Genomic DNA, 26,996 nt, shown 5'->3' on the forward strand with positions numbered 1-26,996 from the left:
AAAACAGGAAATTATTCTGTACCTTGATTATCATTGAATATATTAAGAGCTGGAGCAATTTCTGCAGCTTTCCATAAACGTATAGTGCCATCTGCTGAACAGGACAGCAAACGTTGGTGCGCTCCACTATAAACCAAACCCCATACTGCATCTGTGTGGCCTACAAAAGCACCTCTTAGAACAGAAGGATCTGTGAACAAAATGTCATAGGAAACAAGTTTCAAAATAAAAGATAAATCAAATTAAGTTATACATTAGTACACATACAAAATATTAACACCACAGGCCCTGGCTGGGCCTATCACGGGAAGAGTCTCTCTTTTTGTAGTATACTAGTATCCAGACTTCACCAGGGCATCTGATATTCAATTTTCCAATTTTCTAATGGAAAATGAATTTGCAGTTATGCTTCAGAAGGGGGCAACTGAAATATTAAAGAAAATAGTTAAAACATGAGCTCCGATTAAAAACTCTCAAACTACCCCATATAACTTCAGAGTGTTATAAAAGTTGATTAAAAATGCAAAATCACCCAGATATCAGGAAACAATGAAATTTTGTCACATATAGATGCAGCACAAACAGTCCCTTGCATCTGTTCATATAAAATTACAGCACGCTTAAGTAGCTGAAGGCACAACAACTAAAATATACATTTATGGGGATAGTGAATATTCTTGATTTGGGCATCTACAGCAACTTGCAGATAGTGCTCACAGCTCTCTCACTATAGGGTCCATTATTTTTTTTTAATTTTTTCAGTCTCCTAAAACTGTCAGAGAGATAGGGAATGTTAGAATACAACGTATACAACAGGCCTAGTATGTTTCTCACTATAAATATGTTCATAAATGTTATGATAACACCCATTTTGTTAAAAACAGGCAAGTTTAATTCTTTTTGTTGAATATTAAAGCAGCAGTTTGCTTAGTGTCTGAAACCAACATTTACCTTTTTCTTTCTAACAAAGCACTGCTATGTAAAAAAAAAAAATTGATAATGCTACTGACATAAGAAATTTCAGGTTTTTGCTAGACAAAAACATACCATAAGAATCATAGGGATCAATATTTGGGTTTGTTGTATTCCAGCCATGGATGAGACCATCAGTTCCTCCACTGTAACACTGCTCCCCATTATTACTCATGACCACACAGAGCACTGGACCACTGGAAGAAAAAGTCCACAGAAGCAAGTTATCAATTACAACTATTTACACAATATCATAGGGACCATAGGCTCAGGTAACTATATTTTTGAATATATAGGATAGTTTTCATGAAAATAACGTAAATGGTTTTTATATTTTAGTTCTCTGCAGACAGCTTCATCAAGTCAAATCAGTCAAATCAGTCCTGTGGCTTCTGCAAACATTGGGGCACCTTAGATGCTGTACATCATTGGTGATTCTTTGGGCAAAGTGACCTGGTGCTGCCCATCTCCTCTCCAGGTATGGATGGCTGTTGGCTCACAGGGAGCTCATCTACCTTTGACAGGTCTTGTTTTTAGTCCTGTTGGGTGACCACACACCCTCTTCACGCAGCCTAGCTCAGGTGGGAGCACTGGTTTAGTTGCTGAAAACCTGACCATAGATCAGGTTGTACTGGTTTACACGGTACCAGATAGCAGAACAAGAGAGGCCTGGTTTGACAGCATCATACTGTAAACTAATTCAAGTACAAATCCTGTGCTGCAGCAATGAGCAAAACTAGATTTGCACCATTTGCATGTAGGTTTTTCTCTTTAAAATTGTAGCTTTAACAAGCACCAACTAGAATAAGAATAGCCAGACAAGACACAAGCATACAGAAGCATTTAAAAATAATGTGGAAGCTAAATTAACACATGGAATGAGTAGCAATTTTTTTATTGTTATAGAAATATATAAAACGTGTGTATGTGTAAATATAAAAAAATTAAAAAAAAAATAAAATAAAATAAAAATCGGCTAGTCATTCCATGTATTCCATATGTAGAAATCAATTCTTGAACAACTCTGAACAGTGTTTTATTTCTCAGAATTAAACAATGATTTTGTCAAATACTTACTTATGTGCTCTGAATGTATATATAGGTTCTACATCAAGTGAAGCGCTCCTGAAAAAGAAAAAAGGAAGAAAAATAATCACAGAAGAGTCTGACAATTATCTGATTATATACAAATGTTCCTAGAAATACATGAAATAAGGTGCTGAAACAACTTTAAATTTATTACAAATTCCTATGGAAAATTTTCCCTCAACTCTGGTGATACTTTTTCTTTGAGATTCAACACTAGAAACGTTAGATTCTAAGAAGCCCCCAGATGAAAGACGATTAGTCATGAACAACCTCACAACAATAAAAGTAGTTGGTGCACAAAAAAGGGGGGGGGAAGGAAAGAAGGCTTTCAAAGGACAACAGACTTTTTTATATCACATTCTTTCCCAGCATAACAAAGTGGGAGGTAATTACACCTCTAACTCTGAGATTAGTTATACCAAAGCCCCAGGTGAATTTATAGCAGCCTAGGAACTGCTCCAGATTCCATCATCTGGTTACTCTCCCTATGACCCCTCTCCACGGAAGACTGGAGGAGTACAGCATACCCCAGCTGCGTGAGTGGCATGCGGCAAGTCAGAACGGCAGATCTGGCCATGGACTCCCCAACTGTGCCAGCATGCCTGATTCAGTGGCTACTCCAGCTGGTCTGGGACCCATGCTGCATGCAGTACAGATCCCAGGGTGGCTGGAATGAGCACTACATGTTCAGTCCAGCCAGACCAGCAGCTACCATGCATGCGGTAGCCACCCTGGCCAGACCACACTGCAGGTGGCAACCCACCCCAGCAGTTCTGGGACTGTCTTGCAGATGGCACCTGCTCCAGCCAGTCCAGAACTTGCACTGCATGAACAGCCTGCAAATGCCACATGCAGTGCAGGTCCAAGACTGGCTGGAGCAGGCGCTGCATGCGCAACAGTCCTGGAGCCCCTGATTTGGGGGCACAGCCCACAAGCTGTGTATTGGACACGAGTGCTCTAGGGACAGTAAGAGAGAGCAGTGTTTTTCCTGGCTATGGTAGCTGTATCTCTCATTGGAAATTCCCAACAGGGAGGACCCATTTAGTCCCAGCAGCGCATCAGAAGCAGAGTGCACCAGACAATCTGACATCACATACACCTCTATTTTTATTTATATATGCAGAGACACATGCATATGCATAAAAGGGTCACCTTTTATACATATGGTCGTCTAGGATATTAGTATAGCATCTATATGGAATCACAATAAATCAGATTTGGTATAGTAAAGAGTCAATTTTAGTAAAAATTGTATTTCATAGTAGAGTAAATATGGGAATCAGAGGATTTTCAAAAAGAAAAACAAAAAGAGATTAATAGTCTCATATAGGTCCAACATGGTCCATATTTTTCCATACAATAGAAGACTCCCCGCATACTGAAATCAAAGGAAGGACTTCAACTGATTGATTCCAATGAGTTGTATCAAGTTCCCAATATCCTCCCATTGTTATTCCTTCTCTAAATGATTATTTAGGTTGTTTTAACAAATAAGAAGCAGGTAAATACATTTTTTTAAATCATACTTTTTTGCTGGAGCTGTTTTTTGTAAATTCCACATTTTTAACGTATGGTCCTCAGATGCTGTTATTAAAACCGGTTCCACTGGATGGAATGCCAGGCCTCGTATCCCATCAAAATGGCTTCTCAATGTGAACTTGGGGTTCCAAGTCTTCCTCAATGCATCCTTATTATTTGCTATCTATTGGAAAGAAAAAAAAAAACCCCAAACTTTTCATTAATTTGGGAAAGCAACAACAAAAGAGAAGTTAAAACTTTAACCTGTTATTTATGGAATACAACTTAATACAGCAGGTCCTTTAACAATTCTTTATTTACCATAAATGCGGCAACCCTAACATAATTATGTAGCTAGTATTAAAAAGGTAAATTTATAGGATATCCGTTTACCTCATCTTTTTATTTAAAAAGGGCAGCTGTACTTTATAAGCAGAATGAAATATGACCTTAAATAACAAGAACTGATGACTTTTCAACAATGAAAAGTAAGAGCTTCCTATAAAAAAGCAATCATCCCATAGCATGCCCCTGCACCTATGCAAAATCTTCTGTGAGGTCACGTGTATACCAGTAATTCAAATGTCTTCAAGGGAAGAAACCTGGGCTAGGATGGTTTAGATACAAGTGATCCTGCCTTAAGCAGGGGTTAACCTTAGGTGGTCATATGGTCCCCCCCCCCTCTAGCCCTATTTTTCTATGACTATTAAGCATTTTGTTAACAAAGTCATATGGTACTAATGCTCAAATAAAAGACAAATTAAACTGGGAAGAAAGATGCTTCTTTCAAATTTCAGTCACATGCATTTGTACATTTCGGCAAACTCTGGATCATGTAGGTGGTCAGTCTCCCTATTCTAGCGGAGGATTAAGTTCCCCTAGATTGAAACGTCCGCTTTGCACAAATTTGTTGAGATCTTGAGAGAGGGAAAGGGACTGGAAGAGGAGAAAAGAGAAGGAAAGAGGAGAGGTGAGAAGGGAGAAGATGACATGCAGACAAAGAAACGGAAATAGCTCTACAGTGTTTTCTTCCCAGAAGGAACTGGTTTTCACAGCTCAGTGAACAATACCAAGGACCTGTGCACCTGATGTTGGGTGCCATAAGGCCTACTTGCCTCCTGCACCTCTACAGGAGTTGGGCTCGGTTAAATCTCAATTACTCGATCAAAAGAATGTTTATGGCAGCTACAGCTACATGGGGTAACTTTTATAAAATTCTCTCACACAGAATAAGAAGTGAAAGAAAAGAAAATATAGGCACAACATGAGGAGAACAAATACCTTGGAGAAGCACCTCATAGCAAACAAATGGTCTTTCGTTTGAGTGAATTTCTATTTTTTTAAATCAATACATCAATATTTTTAATTTCTTCTTAGTTTTTTCCAAAAATAACTGACCAGAACAAGAGAAAAGATACTGAAAATATAAAAGCACCTCAAAGGACTAAGTGCCTCTGCTCTAAGAAAAAAAAAAGGGTGAGGACAGAGAGTAGTAGCTTCACGTAAGAGCTAGCAACTGTCATCTTAAACTAAATATGTTTGCATTATCAGTTCACTCCACTTGGCCCATATTGGGCACCTCTATACCTGCACTTTAATGCACATTAGCTTACTTTAAAATGCATCAGACTGTCACAAAAAAACCTGTGCTCTTTAGCTAATGCACATTAAAATAGGCTAGCACGCCCTTTTCTAGTACCTCACAATGGAGAACATTTTTTAATTAGAGCAGCTCTCGGAACGCAAGTGCCCAGAGCATCTCATGTCAAATGAGCTTTAGATACAAGTGCCCTCACCTCCGTTTTGAAGCACAGGGACACTGATACACAACACACGGAGGCTGGCTGGAGCATGGTAATTACCATGCTCCAGTAGACTCAATTCATAGAGTCTGCTCCAGTGCACTGTAGTGACAGCACATAGGAGCAGTCTCTGGGCTTGCATACAGGCACCTGGAGGTACTAAAGAGTTCCCTGCTAAGCCAAGCTGTTCTTCTGCCATACTTGCTAGTCTTCTTGTGCTTCAGGATGGTTTGTTCCTGAACTCTCAGTAAGTCTTCTTTAAAGTACAGCCATCTCTCCTGGACTCCTCTCCCCCTCAGACTGGCTTCCCACGGGATCCTGCCCATGAGTTCCCTGAGTGAGTCAGGATGCTTTTCTGAAGTCCAGGGTCCTTACTCTGCTGCTCTCCATCCCTCCTTCCCTCAGGATCCTGAACTCTATCATCTTGTGGTCATTGCTACCCAAGTTGCCATCTACTTTTACATTCCCCACCAATTCTTCCCTGTTTGTGTGCAGTAGGTCAAGAAGAGCACAACGCTGGTTGGCTGCTCCTGCATCAGGAAGTTGTCCCCAACACTCTCTGAAAACTTTCTGGATTGCCTGTGCACTGCTGTATTGCCCTCCCAGCAGACGTCTCGTGAGAACCAGGGCCTGTGACTGGGAAATTTCTGCCAGCTGTTTGAAGCCTCATCCACCACATCCTCCTGGTCTGGTGGGCTATAGCAGACCCCCACCATGACATCACCCTTGTTGCTCTCCCCTCTGACCCTAAACCAGAGATGCTCAACAGGCCTATCTCCAGCTTCATATGGGAGCTCTGGAAATAATATGGCTCTTTTACATAAAGTGCAACTCCTCCTCCTCCTCTTCTCTGCCTGTCCTTCCTGAACAGTTTGTACCCATCCATGACAGTGCTCCAGTCATGTCTGCTCCCACCAAGTCTCTGTCATTCCAATCACATCATAGTTCTGTGATTGTTCAAGGACTTTCAGTTTTTCCTGACTGTTTCCCAGGATCCATGCAGGCACCTGAGGTAATTAGTTCGTTGCCCTGATTTCTCAGGAAGTATGAGCGCACCTTCCCACTGTTTCCCCCTCCTGCTTGCTCTTCCTCCAAGTCTCCCACTTCCCCCAGGGCTTTGGTCTCCATCCCCTGGCAAACCTAATTTAAAGCCCTCCTCACTAGCTTAGCAAGCCTGTCTGTGAAGATGCTCTTCCCTCTCTTCATCCAGTGGATCACATCTCTTCCCAGAAATCCTTCTTCTTGGAAAAACATCCCATGGTTGAAAAAGCCAAACTCCTGCTGGCAACACCACCTGTGCAGCCAGGTGTTGATCTGAGGATGCACCTGGTCCTTCCTGGGTCCTTTCCCTTGACCAGAAAGATCAACAAGAACACAACCTGAGCCCCAGACCCCCTCACCTTTGCACCCAGAGTCCTGTAGTCGCTTTTGATATGATCAGGGTCTCCCCTGGCAGTATCATTGGTGCCCACATGGATAAGCAGCATGGGGTAGTAGTCAGCCAGCCAAATGAGCCTCAGTAATCCCTCCGTGACATTTCAGATCCAGGCTCTGAGCAAGTAGCAGACCTCCCAAGACAACAGGTCATGTCGGCAGATGGCTCCTGCAGAAGGGAGTCTCCAATTACCACCACCTATAACTTCTTCTTGGTGGCAGTCATCTTGATCGTTCTCACCTTGGTGAGGCCTGGATTGTCTTCCTCCACCAGTAGAACATGTTTCTCCCTCTCTGCTGCTAACACTGCATATCTGTTCTCCAGACAAACTACTGAAGGTGGAGGTGAAGATCTCTGCTTACTTCCACCCTCTTGGGCGTCCATGTCTTCCCTCTTCTCAAGTGCTGTGTCTGGCATTTCTTCTTCCAGTCCTGGAGGTCATAGATGTACGGGAACAGGGAAAGAGCCTGATCTCCAGCTGATTCACCCTCCCTTTCCTGCATAACTAAAGCAGAACCCCTAGCTGATGCTGAAGACAGGTCTCCATAGGTAGATCTTTTCAAAATTATAGTGTCTGTGCTAAACAGCTAAAGAGGCTGTAAAAGAGAGAGACCAGGAGCAACTAGCAGACAGCAAAAATTTCCCAGGAAAGATTAGGCTGATTAGTGGAACATTAAGTCCATTCAAAAGGAGAGACAATTGTTAACATCTGTAGAGTGAAGAATAATAATAGAGGCATTAAATCAATAGATTCCCTCAGCTACCCGAACAGTAATACCACTGCCACTGCAATGAAAAGCAGGATTCAAGCCTCAGGGCTTCCAAACCTGGGTGGAAAAATCACCTTCCTCACTTAATACATGTACCCCAATTTCAAGGGACTGATTTTGGGGAAAAAAAGATGTGTTGTGTGTGAGAACATACAGTATGTAGTGCAGGCCTTCACAGCAGATCATATTTATTTTTTTCCTCATACAGTATTGCACGTGGCATTTCTAATGGTCTCTTTGGCCAATCTACCTCAATCTCCAAAAATGCACCTGGACATCCCAAAACCTCTAAAGTAAGAAAAGTTACTTCAGTTCTAGTAAAATAGGCCAGTTCCCTTTTTTCCCCCCTCTTTAAATTACCTGAATGGATTTTTGGATTTCACAAGTGGATATAGAATACTGGGACTGAAGGACTCGGTCAGTGTTTCCAAAATCAGTATTTGACTTAGACGTGCCATCCAGTCAGGACATCTAAATGAATCTACCATCACATTGCCACTTTGCAAATCCCACCAATGATTGCCACTGCTCAAGTGAAATACTCATCTGCTACCTTAAATCTCATTTAATTCCTAGGTCTAAAATTAAAAGACTGACCCTCTCAGACAACCTGTAACAGTGATTCCCAAACAGTGGTCTGTGGGTCATGATGCTCACTCACTTTGAGTTTTCAATTAGAAGTCTGATCAGGATACATGGCAATCTACAAGGAATTTTGAGCCTGACGGTGGTCCGTTGGTTGAATAAGTTTGGGACCCAATGCTCTATTTAAAATTCAGGAAAAATCCTGCTGTTAAGCACCTGATTCATATCCAGGTTCAGAAGCAATGCTACGACGTGTGAATAAACAAGTAACTCAGCTGGGAGTTACTAGACAGGCTAGTCTACAGTTAAGAAAAGATTCTACATCTTGTTGACTAAGCCTCCAATGAGTTTGAAAGGCAAACTTTATGGAGAAAATGTGAACAAGGATGAATGTTAAAGGGGCCAGCAATAAGAGGGTTACCCTCAAAAATAAAAACCTGAAGAACTGACACGAAAATGCAAGATCACCAAATAAGTAGTCCCAGAGAGATGGTTAAAAGTAAACAGCTAAAACACACTTTCCTAGAAAATAGAGATTTTAAAGAAATGTGAAAAAACTGCCCCATGGCCGCAGATCAGCCATTTAAGGTGACATCTGTGCTGCCCCCGTATGCTCCAAATGGAACCGAGGTAGTCAGGATGCTCTGCAGGTGTCCTCCCTACCACTAGCTCTTCCTTTGATGTGCTCGAGTGCAGCAGGGTGGGGATTATTAATGCATTGAAGTCCATTCTTCCCATGTATCATTAAAGCTCTGTTAATTTTGGCTGGTGCTGGGTTACATGTGCAAAATGACAACATTACCTCTAAAGGTTTTGGCTTTCTATTTCTAAGGTCTATCACAGGGGTCAGCAACATTTTTGACTGGAGTCCCAAAAAACACCCCAACACTGACCCACACCTTGACTTGGCATGCCAAGGGCAGACCACAGAGAGGTTAAGAGGCACCTGATCCTCACTGCTGGCAGATGCTACACACATGCATACATGCCTCCAGGCAGATGGTGGGGGAGGGGCTGGGGTTACACTGCCCCATCCCCTTCCCCGTCCCTGCATCCCAAGGCAAGTGAGCAGTTGCCACCAGCACAGTGCTAGTGCCAGTGCTCCAGAGCCCAGTGCAGCTGTTTTTAGGCTTTCTGCTGCCTACTGCAGCAGCCCAGAGCCTGGGGCTGGCTTTGGCAGGCAGCTGGGAGGCTGCATCGGGCTTGGGAACCCCAGCTGGGCTCCATATTAGTGACAACTGCATGTGTGCTTTGGGGTTCAGGGCAGGGAAGGGGCTCACCCCTCCCTCACCATTCACCTGGGGGTGCATGTGTGGCCATTGTCATGATGTCCGGCCATGGGCTCCAGGCAGCTGCACCAGGCAGCCAGGAGGCTGCAAACAGCTGCACTAGGCTCCAGAGCACTGGCACCAGCAGAAGCACACGTGCCTTCAGGAGGATTGTGGGGGAGGGGCTGGGGTTGCATTGCCCCAGCTCTCTTCCCCGCCATCTGCCCAGAGGTGCGCATGCAGCTGTATGCAGCCTCCTGACTACAGCCAGCTCGGGTTTTGGGCAGCAGGTCTTGCAGCCTCCCCACCACCTGCTGCAAGCAGCTCAAGCTCCATGGCTGGTGCCAGCTGCCTGGAGCCCAAGCCAGCTGTGGTGTGCGGAGAAAATGGTGTTGTGTGCCATGCAAGCAGGGGGTTGAGGACCCCTGGTCTACCTCAAGACATGCAGACCACAAAGGAGGTGAAGTTGTGGAGGCAGTTACTAAATGCAAAAGGAACAAAACACTTAGGAGGTCAAGCTGCCGACAACCTCTTTAAGGATAAAAGAGGACAGGAACCTTTATTAAAAAGGATTATGTTACATTTTGCAAAGCCAATTTTATATGTTGTATTTCCTTTGTTTTAATGTTTTTCCTGCAGTCTGCATATATGCAAATTATATTGACTTCAGCGAGAGTGTCACTCATGTACACGTAGAGTTGTTAGAACCCAAGATCAATTACTGTGAAGTACAGTTTACAAGATACTCACATCATATGTTAGTGAATCTGCCTCATTGGCAACTGTGAGGCCTGCCAGTTCTCCAAGACCCAGCTCATTCTCAAGTGCTTCATCTGCTCCCATAATGAATGATTTCCCTGAAGTAGGAGGGAATGTTAAAGCTTCCACTACAAGAAAAAGAATACAACAAAACTCATGGGTTTTTGCAGACAACTTAACAGTTTTTGTAAATAAATATAAAATTACATTCTGCTCTGTAAAATAATACCTCAATTAATAACCAGGGACAAAGGCAATATAGGCGCAGAAAAGCACAAACAAATTCTAACAGTAATCACAATCCCAAATCTACTAGTAAGCAAACTTTTTTAAATGCATCACTTTTAAACCTACACCCCTGAAGTCTATGTTCCTCAAGACTTTTAAAAGCAAGTCAGGACACAACAAGAGAGAAGACTACCAGGTACATATTTCAGGAATTTAAAATGCCTAAAGTATTAGGGGGCCAATGTTTCTGGCAGGCATGCCATAAATTAAGCTTACGGCCTCTTAAGAGACATTCCATTTCCCATTCTCTGTCCCATGTACTGCTCTGATTTTTGCTCCCTGTCCTGTACTCCCTTGCCTGATTTGCTGCTTTGTTTTCTGCTCCTTGCCCTATCTGCCACTTTGTTGCTTGCTCCCTCCCTGATCTGCCATGCCACACACAGAGGTTGCCTGTGCCACTTGTGGATACCTCTAGCCTCAAGCAGCAGTACTCAACTTTTTGGACTGGTGGGTCAGATGGGCAGTGCCTGGTCCCTCTGCAGGCCGGATCTGGCCAACGGACCCAATTCAGCACCCAGGGCAGGCACGGTGTTGCCCTATGTGGCCATGCAGAGGGGGGCAGCCTGACCCTGTTTCAGCCATGTGGGAGAAGGGGGCTTGGCCCCACCCCAACCTGGCCCCAGAAAGAGGGAGGAGGCATGACTGCTCTGATCCAGCCCTGCAAGAGTGGGGGTATGGCTTGACCCTGTGAGGGGAAGGGGGCATGGCCCAGCCCTGTGGGTGGACAAGGGGGTGTGAGCTGGCCCTGAACCAGGTGCTCTGGGGGAAGGGGTATTTTCCAGCCCCATGGTGAAAAGGGGGTGCAGCCCAGCCCCAAAAAGGGAAAGAGGTGTGGCTCAGCCCCAATCTGGACATGCAGGGAAAGAATTGTGTCCTAGTTCCTACCTGCCCTGCAAGACTCATGATTTTGGCAGTGGGGAGTGGTGTAAGTACTATCACTGCTCCACCACTGCCAAATTTCCTGACCCATGGGGAGCCCTATGGGCTAAATTCCAAAGCTGCGTGGGCAGCATTTGGTTTGCAGATCAGAGGTTGAGCACCCCTGGCCTAAAGTAATATAGAAGGACACAGCTCTTTCCTCTGCTTCTCTACACAACTCACAAAAATGAGGGAGCAGAAAGAAAGGAACATGAACATGTTTGTGAGGCAAGTTTTGGAGAATTTCAAGTACTGACAAAAAGTCTCGACTTTTCCCTCCTTATGCTGCTTCCACAGCTATCCAAGCACATGTCCACACTGCTGTCACTGTAGTTTGTGTTGACATACCCAGGCTAGCTCTAATTTAGCGAGCTCTTGTATTAAGAGCAGTGTAGCTGTACAATGCTCAGCACAGGCTGCAAAATCCGTAAAAATCCGGGTGAGTGCTTGTGCAGTTAGCTATGGAAGCACTGAGCTCCATGTGGGCTACACCAGGAACAGAATTAGAGATAGCTCAGTTGTGTTCATGTGAGCTACAAGTCACTGCACTAGACATACCCTCAGAGACTATGGACGAGAAAGCTAAGTATTTGAATCCCTCTTCCATAGAAAGCATCTGACTCAATGAAAGAAAATTGGGTAAAAAAGTACAAACTGAGATGTTTGGACATCATAGTCATGGGATGTAGACAGACTTGACAGTTGTACTTAACAATTAAGACCTACAGGCAACGTTTACACGAGAGACTGACTGCACAGTAGCCTGTGACAACTGCACAATAGCGCTGCATTGCAGAAAGTGTGACATGACAACCATGAAGCAGTCACAAGCTACTGTGCAGTCAGCATCACGAAAAAGCTGTTCCTCAGTGCTACTGTGTAATAATGACTGCAGTCAGCAGCTCATGTAGACAGTCACAGATAACAGTTATACTGCTTATTAAATTATACTAGTATAAACTATTCTGATGTTGCTCTTCGCTGTCTGCTCCTGTACATTTGCATTCTCCCTCTTGAGATGTGTTGAGAATTCTCCAAATTAGAGAAGTGGAAGAAATGCACTAACAAAATATGAACAGTCAACATACCAGTCTACCTCAATAACCTGCAGCATTTTTACTGAAATAGAGGTGTTTAACTGGTTTGTGGTGGAATTTTTTGTGCTGTTGTCTAAGGGATCCTTTGAATTTGATACTTCCTCACTTTCTACCACAATTTTATGAGACCACAGGCTCCAAAAACTGTGTTCTATGTTATTATAAGCATACACACTGATGTCAAATTCATCCTCATGTGTATACTGTATTTCCAAATTTCAACTGATTGCAACGTTTGTTTTGCTATGACATGAATACTCTCTCAGGTGGAAAAGTTTCAAGGAAACTAGAACTGTTAGGACTGTCTGACCTTATAAGGTTTTTATTTCAGATGGATAGGAACTTTTTCCCATGGATCTCTAATAAACTATTCCTAGATGGACTTGTTAAACTGGTCTCCTATTATCCAATGCCATCAACAAGCTGATTCCTCTCCCATTTCATTGTCTTCTTAGTGTCTTGACATGCAACATATTCAATGTTCCACATTAAAAGTGCAGAACATCTTCATGGCTGGCTTGCCATTTTAATCGCATGATAAATTGGTTGAACATGCAACATGTTAACATGATTCATGCAATAAATGTAATACCTGCCAGTGGCGCAGACTTGCCCATTTATCATATGGTTCTCTGAGCTTTGACTGCATCTAATTCTTCTACACAACTCCTCTCCAGTCCTTCTGCAATGTGACAAACTGTCTGCCTTAAGTGCCTTCATGCACTTCTATAAATCTGCAACTGTCTGTCTTGACTTTTCTAACAACATAAAAGCTGTTTGCCCTATTCTTCAAGGCTCTACACAACTTCATCCCATCCAAATTTCTGTCTTTGAAATCAAAAACATCTTTTTTCTCCTTTGCTTTACTACGTTGATACCATCTTATTCTTCCATTTCCATTTATGGCTTATTCTGTATCACTTCATGCACCTGCAAGTTGATTTTCAGGAGTGATAACTTCTCCTCTTTGCCTTTAGTTTTGATGTTCTTCATTACCAGTTGCCAGAAAAAGTTGCTGCAATTCTCTAGAGGACAAGCATAACCTAGTACAGTGATTCCTAACCAGGTTACTGCAGCACCCCGGCATGCTGAGAGACCCTTTTAAAGGTGCCACAGTACCCTGCAAGAGTAGCACTGTTGGTGTAAAACACCTACACATGATTCAAGAGCTAAATCAAGAGATTTCAAGTAGAAATCCCATAGTGTTAAAAATACCGTGACCTGCTGTGATTTTTTTAATTCTTTGCAACAGGAGGATTGATCTATTATATTTCCAGTCAAAAATGGTTGAAAGCTAAGAGGTGCCTAGAGTTTAGGTGTTAGAATCAAGGAACCATTTTCTCAGAGCTGCCTTGACTAACAAGAAGTGCCTTGAGCTTAAAAAGGTTAAGAACCACTGGCCTAGTGTCTTCACTGAAAATCCAGCACATTTTTCCTGAACTACTTGTCACCATATCAGAGAGCATGCACTCTAGGTTCATGTACTGCATGTTGGATTTAAAACAGATGCAAATAGATTTTGTATATCATATGTATCAAAGGAGGGTTGGGGACCTTAGGTTATTATTAAATGAATATTCAACTGCTATCTTTTAGTATTTCACTTTGTCTAATGAGAAATAAACTAGGCTTTTTTTGGTTCTCTCTTTTTACAAAATAAACTGATTCTCTCTGTTACAAAAAACATAAAAATCAAATGCTGTCTCCTCTCATGGGTGGTAAAAGCCAAAATAAAAGTTTGGTGACAGAAAATGTTCAACACAAATTCCCCCAATGTTTCAAGGTGTTGCTAAGTTACAACAACAATGTTTTGGGGTAGGTTGGGGGGGGAGGGGCTGTTGGTTTTTTTTTGTTTGTTTGTTTTAAGGCAAGTGGTTCAGTGCCACAAAGACAACACCTACATCTCAGATTCCAGGGTGGAAAGCCACACATCACCGAGAATCTCAGATACAGTCCCTAAAAACTTATGAAAAAGGGCAATCTAAGTAAAATTACTGCTCGTCCTCTCTGTAATTCTGGACTCTGTCACTACAAGTATTTCCATGGGAGATACAGCCTTTTGTTTAACTGCAAATTATCTTTCACTAGGTTTTCATTGTATTTAAATATATATTTTAAAAGTAATGGATATATATCATGCATGGGGATAGGATGACTTTGTAGTTAAGGCCTGGGACTCGGTGTCAGACTAGTGGTAGAGTCAGGTGTCTCTCCTTACTGTGACAAACTTCAAGTAGGAGTATCAGTCAGTGACTTAGGGCTCATATATTGCAAAACCCACATATGTCAACTGAGCCTTTTCATCAGCTTTAAATGGTTTTAGTTCAAGTCTTTAAATCTCTCTCAATTTTCCCCATGAGGGCAGATAATATTTACCTTACTCATAGACATCGCAAGGCTAAATTAATATTTTTAAAGCACTCTGATACTCTTAGATGAAAAGTAACATTCAAGTTCAAACTGTAGATATGCACATGCAGATTTAAATACTTGCCTTCATCTGTCCTGTTTATCTCATGCTCAATAAGTCTTGAGCTACTGGGTCTAGAAGGTGGCGCAACAGACGGCTGTAATGAAGGGAGATCATCAACATCTCTCAAGTTTGCAAGCATGTCTTGCAGCTTTGACCTGTTGGGCCCTAACCAAGACAAACAAAAGAGTGAAACAGTTTATGTAAACAAAACTGGCAGCCATGTTACGCATCACATCGAATACATTACATCAAGACAAGCAACAATGGATCCTATCTTTGATTATGATATTACCACACAAGTCACTAATGAGCAGCTATTTCCAGTAGTAACTAAACTTCCAGCATGAAATGAACTTCTTGAAAAGAAAATGATGAAGCAACTGAGGTATTTGTATGCATATTTTCCCCCACATTTATGAATTTACACTATTACGTGCATCAAGTTAAATACAACCTCCAAATAAACTCATAGCAACAAAATGATTTTTTAAAAAAATGCTTTATTGCATTCCTAAAATAACTGCAAATACTGTGAATATTAAAGTTTGCGTAACATGATTTGTGCATCATTTTTAATACATTTGTGAATATTTTAAAATTACTTTGTGCAGTAGTGTATAACTGTGGTCCTACATAGTCTAAATGATTATGGTACTTATATTAAACAAATCAAATTGGATTCATTGGCTTACTTCCTGAAGCTACATGTGGTGAAGACCCATGCCCTTTACACTTACCTGTGCTTTGCTCCATCATTTTCCCACATCCCTGTTTTGACTGTTTTATATAGGATTGAGGCTGAAACATATCTTCGGTAGTTTTTCCTGTTGTAAGTTTAATTAAGAATGGGAAAATCTCTTACCCATAGTCCAATATGTTTTTTTTTCCCTAGACCAGTAAATAATACAGCTATTTTTAAGCAGGTTAACATAGAAGTGTATTCTCATATATATGTGATGATTTTATTATACTACTTCATAGAAAATTTTACTGCAGCCTTGCAAAATCGTAAGTTTTCTAAACCAGCTGCAAATCCACTTTGCCCACCCTTACCATAACAATGATAAAAATACTAGACGGTATTTTACTTGCTTGTCTCAGAGCATTGCTTGCTACAGGCAAACAGCAAGAAAGATTTTGCAAGACTGTTTTACTACAGCATCTGATTTATAGTAAATGCACAACATTTTACTGAATAACAGTTCAGTCTCTAGATACTCATCTATGTTGAGAGGAAAATTACATAAACAAATTTCACATCTCAACAGTAAGAAATTTAGTCCTTTAGAGTTCTACCCTGTGCCCCACCACTTCCCCACGATTCTTTTGCTCATCACTTTTTCACTAAAATCATGAACAGGTGATAACAGGTTGCAACTCCTCTCAATTTCTAAGTTCATGCCCTTTCAACAATGGTTTCTCCATGGAAAGATGCTTAATTTCTGTACTGCAGCACTCAAGTTCAGCCCTCCATCGAAAAAACATGACACTGAGCCGTACTTATAATCCTTCTGAAGTAGCATAAGGTACCAAAATGCCAACTTTCATCAGGCACTTTGCTCATTAAACATGCAAAGAAAAGTTGATGGTGTCTGTGCCTAAATTAATGATAAGCTACTACAATTTGATAAATTAGAATAAATGCACTCAACTGCTGGAGAGAAAAGTACTCATTTTGATTTCTTAAGATGTTTTTTAGAAAGTTAAATATTTATCCTATATTTACACTAGGTATCATATAAATGAATTTTAATTTCACAGATAAAGTAATTGAACTAATTTTCTGTGAACTCATGCGGTATATTATAGCTCTATTTTAAATGTAAGAAAATAGTTTATTGAGCAAAACTTTGTGATGCTTAGCTTCTTACCAGGCTTGCATTTTCTTCAGATAAATCAAATGTACTTAACTAATCCAAACTGAAGGACATGCAGTTCTCTCAAAAGTCATTCATATTTTAAATAGATTCTTATACTGATAAGTACTGATTTGGTTAGTTTAGCCTGTACTACAATCTCAGAACTAGCAATTACTGGGTAGTTACTAATCACAATTAGCATTTATTAATTGCAAAACAACAAAATGAGGCAACTAGAATAATATGATGGAGAAGAGCTGCTGTTTGCACGACTCTACAAACATGTATTAGAATTGAGTTCCTTTACACTAATAAGCATCTTCCCACAAAGGGAGGAGTAATGAAACAGTCTTCAAATTGCTCATTGAATAAGGTACAACTTTTTTTATACTTCAATTTTCCCCAAATTATTCCCCCAAAATTCTCAACACAGCTGTAGGTTGAAAATAGTGGCAATTTACAATTTTAAACATTTAACTTGATTCTGAAAAGCTTTGATGCTTATGTTGTTTTATAAAACAGGATTTACAAAATGGATTTGCATTTCAAAAGAGGTGACAGACAAGTATGACACACAGGGCTAGAAACTGTATTTCAGATGCTGGATCAGCTATTTGATCTTAATCAAATACGACACTTAATTGTTAATTCTACAGATAAAATGATAATTGGTCAATACGTCCTGTGACAAGTAGGCAATAAGATTTATTTTCCATTTCGAGCCCTGCATAACAAGATACAGCAGCATGACTTTCATGTTGTGATTGCTAAGTAAAACAGGGGTAGAAATTAATTTCCTCCTTTCCTTCTCGCCACACCTGTCTTCTCCCACGCCCAAAACCAGCTAACAAGATACTAGAAATGTTGTATTGGGTTTTGAAAAAATTATTTACCAGACTTCGAAACTGGTCACCCAGCCAAACGAAATAAAGCTTCTATGTTTTACTAATTAAGACGTACAGTGAAAGTAAAGAATCCAAATAAACATTTAAATGTTAGATGTGCACAATCCAAGTCCAACACAAATCCTTTTGAATTCAGTCAACACTAGACTGGAAAAATTATATCCCAGGCAACATCTTTCTACTTTCTCAGGCAACTGGATTGACTACCATTAATTTCAACCCCTGAAAATTGATGAACAACAGGAAAGCAGTCAGGAGCAGCAAAGTAAAAGAGTAAGTAATTTCAGGAAAACATTGAAAGAAAGATAGAATTAGGGGTGTGAAAGATGTGGGATTTATGATTTTAAGGTGCAATGTTTTCCACTTACTCTTCACCCCTTTTTTCCCCTTGCGCTCCTTTTTGTATTGTTCCTTGAGTTTGGTTATTACTCCCTGGTCCACATTCCAGGCTTCAGGCATGAGGCACTGGTCTTCCTTTTCTAAACAAAGTGAAACAAATGAAACATATCCTTTTTCAATAATGTCACTAAGTAATTTTTACTGAAGGAGGTAGCAGCTGTTGTCTATTTTATTTAGGCCTTCCTTTTTAGACGCACAGAAATAGCACTGGTTGTGAATGCTATAAAATTGCTATTCACACTGCAATTTTTTTGTCCAGAATTTTTTTTTTAAGACGACAATAATTTTGAGATTCAATTTCACATGCCTAATCGCTCTACCAAAGAAAGCGGCACTTTGAACTGAAGCAACACCTGCTTGGGGATTTATTTCTTTCCGGTTACAAGCATGGAATATCTATTCTGCTTCAATATTATTTTTTACCAGAGAAAAATACTGTATCCATAAGTAGCAATTATATTTCTTATCTAAACCAACGCTTGAAGTCTGGGTGCTGTGTCTGAATTTCATATTGACAATCCTAGTCATATGCTATCATTGATATTGAAAAGTAAGTTCATGTTATTTTGTTCAACCACTTAAAATTACATTTCACCAAGCCTTCAAAAAACCCCTTAAAGTAAAAAAAAAAAATGTGGTTTAACAAATGACAGGCAAACTGAGTAATCAGTCCCCCCAAAATTTAGGAAACTGCAGTGAAGGCAGCAGCATGCATATATACCCGAGCTACCTCTGTATACACTAGCTCCAGAATATGAGTAGGAGACTGATGTCAGTATGACAGTGCAGTTGCAAGCAAATAAAACTTCTGAGAATAGGGCTTAGGTATTTCTGCATGTTGTTGCCTTGTGCCTTTAGACTCCAGTATGATACACTGGCATGAACAAAGTTAGTTGGAGGTATCTTGAAAATGACCCTGCATTGTGCCACACAGACAGACCCAGAATGTCCAGTGATCAGAACATGAGGACTGAGTTAGGAAGTCTTTTACAAAGCTCTCTGGAATTGTGTTGACACATGAAATAAGCCACAGACTCTCAGATACCCCAGCTGCAAGACAGGGGAAAATACTACTTACCAATATGTGTTACCATGCTTTGAAAATCATAATGAAAGGTTGACTGTAAGCATATTAAACACATTTCTTCCAGCACGCTGAAAAAATGCACCACAACTGCTGACTGTTACATACAGCTGAAAGTCATGTGCAGTACAGTTCCTCCATTTACATATTTATTTTAAATTAGGTTTATTTTATGACCATTCCAGTTGTTTACTTGTTGGTAAAAAAAAAGCTATTATTTGAAGACCAGACCTTCTTCATTACAATTTCTTCCATAATATTTAAAATTTGTTCCGTATCCCTAACACCCAATTTGCTTTGAAAACAGGCAAAATGATCACCTGCCTTTAAAAAAAAATATTTTGCTAATGGTTCATACTAGATCACTTGGCTATGAATGGTCTGTCATTTAAAGCAGCAGTTCCTAATCTGTGGTACGGGTATCACCAGGGGTACACGGACAACCTTTCAGTGGTACGCATTAACAGATTTATCATAACTTTATGACAAAAATGTGCTGCTGGTACTTAAAGGCTGAACTGAAACATTTGCTGGTGGCACTTAAGGTTGTATCATTTTAAACTGGTGGTATGCAACCTGTCAAGAGTTTGGGAATCACCGATTTAAAGGGTATATCTTGGATAATCTACACACTGAGAATGCATATTTACAGAATGTCTTTACACAAAGATAACTTCTGTTGTTTCAAAAAATCTGACATTTAAACCTAAAAAAGAAAACCAATTTACTTTGCACATGAATAAACTACACCTTTTTATTAAAAAAATTAAAAGCAAGAACTTAATCTCTTAATGGACCTTTTGTGCTGGAATGTCCACAAGGTTGTCATATCCTTTTGATCTGTGCACAGATAATAGATTCTATACATAAACTGTTCCCCATACATGCTTCTGGGGAAAGGAAAGCATATCAGCTCTCCGTAGAGTATGTCTCTTCTCCATTGTCAGCAAGTCTGCATATTTTTCTGGGGGCAGAAGGCAAGAAATATCTCCAGAACTGTAATAATTAGCAGAGATAGAAGGAAGAGGGTAGTTTGCACAAAAGGGCTTGGGCTATGACAGATGTTATTTTGGCAGTATGGCATGCAAAAAGTTTGTGAGAATATAGGGATAGTAATACTCAGAAGGAAATGAGGTGGTAAGCGGATAGGAGAGAGACACAGAGGGTGCGTCTACATGTGCAATTAATGCAAAGCAATAAACTCCAGAGCCATTTCACCCAGTCATCTGCTCCCGTGTGCAGTCTACATATGCACCTGAGACGGCAGCAATTTGAGCCTGAGCAGAGAAGCTTTTGGCGGGCAGATGGCGGCATCAGAGTGGCTAGCTGGGGCATGGAAGTGCAAAACCTGCAGAGCTGTGCAACTAGGTGGCAAGCAGCCCCCCACACTTTAGCACCCTCAAACCCCAGCCAACCCCTGTCACAATCTACATGCATGTGTCAGTGCAGTTACTTACTCTGCCGTAAAATAGTACTATCCCTGACAATACTATTTTACAGTGGAGTTAATTAATTACTGCACCCTAATACCGGTGCATGTGCAGATGGTGATGCTTTACTGCGGAGCTAATTAATTTACTCTGCAGTACAGCACAAGTGTTGATGCACTCAAAGAAAAGCTAAAAGTGAGCAACACAGGAAGATAAATGGAGGTATTCTGAAAAAAGGCTTTAACACAAAGAATAAGGGTGGTGACATGACGGAACAAATGTCAAAACAGGGTCACTAAGTGAGAAGTGAAACTGAAAAAGCTGAGAAGGCAACACAATTAATTAGAAGAATGGCAAAAATTAACTTAGTTTCTCTCTCTCTCTCTCTCTCTCTCAATAAGCAAGGCTTGGGCGGGTACAAAACTGGCCGGGGAGCAGAGATTAATATCAAAGAAAATGGCAATGAAGATGCCGCAACTGTTAATAAATAATGCAATTAAATACTTAATCAAAATCACAACTGGGAGAAGTGCCAAGGTTTGGTCACTATTTGAAGAAAAATAACTGAGTTGAGGAGATAGCATAAGGGGATAGGTTTTAAATAAAAACAAAAACATTATACACAAAAAGAATATGAGAAAACAAAAGAAAAAAGGATACAGCAGTTTTATTATTTAAATTATATGTATAAATTAATCCCAATCTATTTGATGTTACTGGGCAGGCTAGAATTAAGGGTTACATAGTTATCTTTTACTTAATACAAACAATAAAAAGGACAGTTGAAAGAATGCAGAGTAGACAGAATGAATATCTGCTTTGAATGCTTAAAGTAGATATTGTTAACATATACGGATGATGAAATGAAATGAGCTAAGGTGAGGTGGCACTTCAGTGTTTGGTGGAAATGGACTGGTATTTTGAAGTTAGAGAGAGAAGTGTTAGCTGACTGTACTTTTCTTCTCCAGATTAGAGATGAAGTCTTTGCTCTCCTCAGGCAAAAATGTTTAAACATGTAGGACATAGTTGGCAAAATTGTCAGTAAATTATTTCAGACGTAAATTCTCTATAGCACACCTCTGGTACTATGCACTTGAGTATCTCTTGCATGTACTGCGTGTCATATTTAATGAAATCTTACAAATCATCTTAAACTAGTATGTAAAGGTTTTATAATTTGCAGACTGTTCACTGGCTACTTTTAAGTCTTTAAATTGTGATCAGTTATGGCAATCATAGCTGTTTAACACATTATTACTATAAAAGTACTTAAAATTGGTTATAAAAATGTGCATCAAAGCTAGAAGTCCATTTTTAAACAACATTTATATCTATATCCTTCTGCTTCCAATATACTAAGTATTTAGATTATATTAAATTTAAATTTCAAGTTTCATTTAAATCAAATTTACATAAATAAACTACTAAATGATTAAAAATGGCAGATCCAGGAAAAAGTTTATGTAGACAGGCCATTATAACTAATTACAGGCTGTGATATAAATAAGCTGAAAAAATCTTCTGTGAATCTAATTTCAAAAGGATTGAAAACTTATGGCTATAAAATATGCCTTAGTATTTACTGCTGCATAAAAATTGAATATTGCTATCCTATACAAGATACCCATGACAAACATTTTGCGTTTTTTTTGTTTTTTAGTACACTTTTAAAAATATGTGTTGGGCTGTTCCCAATGGAAGACAAAAAAGGTGGCAAAGGTGTTTGAGGCATTAAAATAACGTCTCACAATAAGGCTCCTACTGACAAATGCCAGCTAATTACATTTCAGTGAAACAAATGGCAGTTACAGTACAATCCAAAAGCTGAAGAGATAAAGTTATAATCATAACAGCAAGCAACTTCCAGGATGGCTTTCAAGGCAACTATTTTTGGTAAAGCAGCAACTTTTAAATATACTGACCCAAGGGAATTCCTGTAGCTGTATTTAAATGTACTGTGATGTTATGCATTTTATCCTGTTAAATATCTACGGTGTCTAGCTCCCCAGGGAATCAATATTATGATATTGAAAAATGATGTCCAATCATAACCCTAGAAACCTCAGTGGAATGGCATCTGTAAAAATGGGTTGGGCCATGAGATGTACAGCTTCAGCTGCCTATTTGTACACTGAACACACTAAAATTAAGTCATTATGACTCGCATTGCTTTCTCCATGGAAGATAAAGAAAGGAGAAGTTTCAATGCCTCTCATGCTCCTGTCCACAATATATTGATTATATATGTTGATTTATCATACTCCATCTATGGAGTCTGAATAGATGGAAATAATATATTGACACTCCACATGCAAATATTTAAACTGCATTTACAATATGCAAAATAGACAACACAACTCAGAAAGTGAGCTTCTAAGAACCTCTGCATAAAAGCTGGGTATAGAAAGGTAATAGTAAAATAAGCTTTTTAAAGAGTCTCAGTCTGCCTTCCAAAAAGTTAGAGTAGGATTGTTTTGGACAAAATCCTGGCAAAATAGTAATATGTATGCTTAATCCTCTTTTTTTTCCTGTGCAATCCGTTAAAATTTCCTTACCCCAGTCTGTTCCATCTCCTGAACTTCTGGATTCTCCATCTCCTTCATCTGATGTAACCAAGAAATCAAATTCTTTCAAAGCTTCTTCTGTATCTCGATCTTCACTGCTATCAGACAGCACTCTTTTCCTCACAATCTAAAAAGAAACAAAGAAGGGAATTAAACTAAAATCTATTATCTATCTAACTTTAAAATGCCCATCTTCCTTACTCACACATGGAACCCTAATAGATATATTTTTCTCTGTTTTTACTTACTATCAATCAACACATGGGTTAATATTTTGGGTAGGGCAAAGTGGATACCACACACATACTTCAGTGTTCAAATATTAAGTCAAATTGAAAATTCTGCCTTATAACAATCTTTCTGCTTCAAGGCAGTTAATACTCATCCTTTCAAAAGAAAAGGTTATACTAGCAATTTACAAGAGCACAGATTACAATTAATTTACACAAACATATACACAATTTAAGCCCAGAAGACTGCAGAGTTCTTAGTTCCGTCTCAAGAAAAATTCATAAAGTTGAACCTTTACAAAAGGCTAAGCAGCAAATATCATGGCACAGACAGATGTAACAACTGTATTGATACCAAAGGATTATAAAGGATGTTAAGATTAAATGACTATGTCTGCATGATCCTAGTGATATAGCTGTAATGAAACCACCCCTCCCTTTTAAAGCAGGTAACATGTAGGTTTGGTCATACCCTCAGTGACTGATCTAAATCTGATTACATCTCTGGAAATAGTATTTTTGATATTCAATTTCATCTCCGCGGGGGCAATACAGCTAAAATTGAAATTTCAGAGATGAGTGCATGAGGTGATCATGGAATTATTATTGCTCAAAATCATCTTTCCTGGGCAAAATCATTTGGCTGTGTCTAATGGCTGACATTTAACTACTGTTACCTCTACTTTTGCCATCTACATGTTGGGTGTTCCTTGATCACTTTAAATACTAGCTTGATAACTTGCTAAACTTATAAGATAAGCATTTTGAACTTCTCCTAAAGCAAGAAAATTGGCTGGTTAAGCTACAGTTGTTTGGCTGACATGCAACTCAGATGCCACTAAAACTACATTAACAAATCTATTTCAATGGAAAAAAAAGATGTTCAACATTACCCATTTCACTTAAGACCTTATTAAAAGCCATCACAAATAAATTCAGCATACAGGCCTGCACTCTCTAGCTCATGAAGAGACATTTCTGTTTATTCTAATCTGGCGAGAAGACTTCTTCACAGCTCCTAAGCCAGAATCAATTCTAAGATCTAGAAGAAGAGTAAACATTCAACTTAAACCTTGTTTCCTTGGCTTGCACACTGAATAAACTGTATTAAAGCTGATTTTACCCAGAAGTCGCAGACATTACCTCATAGGCCATGGGTTAGTGGCAACAAGTTTGACAAAGATCCTCTGTAAAAGCATGTCTTAAAAACAAAACAAAAAACCAGCAAACCTCATTTATACAGTTATCTGTTTCCAAAAATTAATGATGGCTCTATCATGACTCAACTACAATTTTTAAATATCTTTTATATTAAAAAAAAAAAAAAATATATATATATATATATATATATATATATATATAAAAATAAAAATCAGTAAATATGATTTTTTGGGGGCCCAAACAAAAAAATACATTAATTCTATGCACCTCAGATTTTTATCTGATTGCTTGGGACACCATTAAGGTGGCAACATTAATTGGAAAGGTTAGTTATTTTACAAAACAAAAAAAGAATGAACCAGGCAAAAAAAAATCCCCCCAAAAGTGTTGTTATTTTTGTAATACTTTTTTTCAAGTATTCTGCATACACAGCTCAGAATGAAATGTGGCAACTCAGTTTTGGGATGCAGCAAAAATCTTTTTTTCCTGCACATGAGTATTACAGCTTTAAGGCAATTTCTGGAAATATTCAGAATCAAATATGTTCCTAATATAAAGTCAGAAAAATTAAAATGTTTAACTTCAAAACAAGGCTGAAGATTGAATTAAATAGTGTGGTCTTTTTAACACCACCTCCCTCACATGCACCAGCTATCTATCCATTTTATGCAATGACTATTAAATGTAAAATGCAGAAACACCACTGGGGAAAATGAGCTGGGGCCAGAAGACAGCAGCCTTCCCCTTGTAGCGCGGTATCCATCTCACTGAGCCAGTCTCCCACTGGCTTCCTCTCCACACGTATGTCCCTCTGGACTACCCACTGAGCCAGTGTTCAGAGGGAGCTGAGGATGAGGAAGCTTTTTACTCTAGTTTAGGTAACTCCAGGTCAATCTTGACAGGCTCGGAAAATGGGCGGACAAAAACCTGATGGCCTTCAACACCGAAAAATGCAAGGTACTCCTCCACATTGGGAAGAAAAACCCGCAGCATGCTTATAGGCTCAGCAGTGCTACACTTGCTAGCACCACGGCTGAAAGGGACTTGGTCATGATTGACCACAAAATGAATATGAGCCACCAATGTGATGTTGCAGCCAGTAAAGCGAGCAGAAGTCTAGCTTGCAACCATAGATGCTTCTCTAGCAAATCCCAGGATGTCATCCTCCCGCTGTACTTGGCCTTGGTGAAGCTGCAGCTGGAGTACTGTATCCAATTCTGGGCTCCACAACTTAAAATGGATGTCCAGAAGCTTGAGAGGGATGGGATTCATCGATTCATAGACGTTAGGGTTGGAAGGGACCTCAATAGATCGAGTCCGACCCCTTGCATAGGCAGGAAAAAGAGTGCTGGGTCTAGATGACCCCAGCTAGATGCATATCCAACCTCCTCTTGAAGACCCCCAGGGTAGGGGAGAGCACCACCTCCCTTGGGAGCCCGTTCCAGACCTTGGCCACTCGAACTGTGAAGAAGTTCTTCCTAATGTCCAATCTAAATCTGCTCTCTGCTAGCTTGTGGCCATTATTTCTTGTAAACCCCGGGGGCGCCTTGGTGAATAAAACCTCACCAATTCCCTTCTGTGCCCCCGTGATGAACTTATAGGCAGCCACAAGGTCGCCTCTCAACCTTCTCTTGCGGAGGCTGAAAAGGTCCAGGTTCTCTAGTCTCTCCTCGTAGGGCTTGGTCTGCAAGCCCTTAACCATACGAGTGGCCCTTCTCTGGACCCTCTCCAGGTTATCCGCATCCCTCTTGAAGTGCGGTGCCTAGAATTGCACGCAGTACTCCAACTGCGGTCTGACTAGCGCCCGATAGAGGGGAAGTATCACCTCCTTGGATCTATTCGTCATGCATCTGCTGATGCATGATAAAGTGCCATTGGCTCTTCTGATGGCTTCGTCACACTGCCAACTCATGTTCATCTTGGAGTACACTAGGACTCCAAGATCTCTTTCCACTTCCGTGCCACCCAGCAGGTCATTCCCTAGGCAGTAGGTATGCTGGACATTTTTCCTCCCTAGGTGCAGCACTTTGCATTTCTCCTTGTTGAACTGCATTCTGTTGTTTTCTGCCCACTTGTCCAACCTGTCCAGGTCTGCTTGCAGCTGTTCCCTGCCCTCCAGCGTGTCCACTTCTCCCTACAGCTTTGGGTCATCCGCAAACCTGGACAGAGTACATTTGACTCCCTCGTCCAAGTCGCTGATGAAGACATTGAAGAGTACCGGTCCAAGGACTGAGCCCTGCGGGACCCCACTGCCCACACCCTTCCAGGTCGAAACCGACCCATCCACCATGACTCTCTGGGTGCGACCCTCTAGCCAATTCGCCACCCACCGGACTGTGTAGTCATCCAAGTCACAGCCTCTTAACTTGTTCACCAGTATGGGGTGGGAT

At 40.3% G+C, this 26,996-nt stretch overlaps 1 protein-coding gene across 3 annotated transcripts in view; it reads right to left on the bottom strand.

Moving 5' to 3' along the window:
* Window positions 1–26,996, bottom strand: part of STRN (striatin) — a 98,370-nt gene that overhangs the window by 22,670 nt on the left and 48,704 nt on the right. For 2 of the 3 annotated variants that reach the window (XM_059716367.1, XM_019500553.2), the window contains exons 7-15: window positions 23,207–23,342; window positions 18,107–18,217; window positions 15,712–15,798; window positions 14,996–15,139; window positions 10,190–10,326; window positions 3,588–3,763; window positions 2,050–2,097; window positions 1,048–1,169; window positions 23–190 (exon numbers count right to left, since the gene is read on the bottom strand). In XM_059716367.1, coding sequence (XP_059572350.1) covers window positions 23–190; window positions 1,048–1,169; window positions 2,050–2,097; window positions 3,588–3,763; window positions 10,190–10,326; window positions 14,996–15,139; window positions 15,712–15,798; window positions 18,107–18,217; window positions 23,207–23,342 — 1,129 coding nt within the window. The remainder of the gene's footprint in view (window positions 1–22; window positions 191–1,047; window positions 1,170–2,049; window positions 2,098–3,587; window positions 3,764–10,189; window positions 10,327–14,995; window positions 15,140–15,711; window positions 15,799–18,106; window positions 18,218–23,206; window positions 23,343–26,996) is intronic. The other variant, XM_059716375.1, reaches the window with a different exon arrangement.

This window comes from Alligator mississippiensis, chromosome 1 (assembly GCF_030867095.1).
Source record: "Alligator mississippiensis isolate rAllMis1 chromosome 1, rAllMis1, whole genome shotgun sequence".
NCBI lineage: Eukaryota > Metazoa > Chordata > Crocodylia > Alligatoridae > Alligator > Alligator mississippiensis.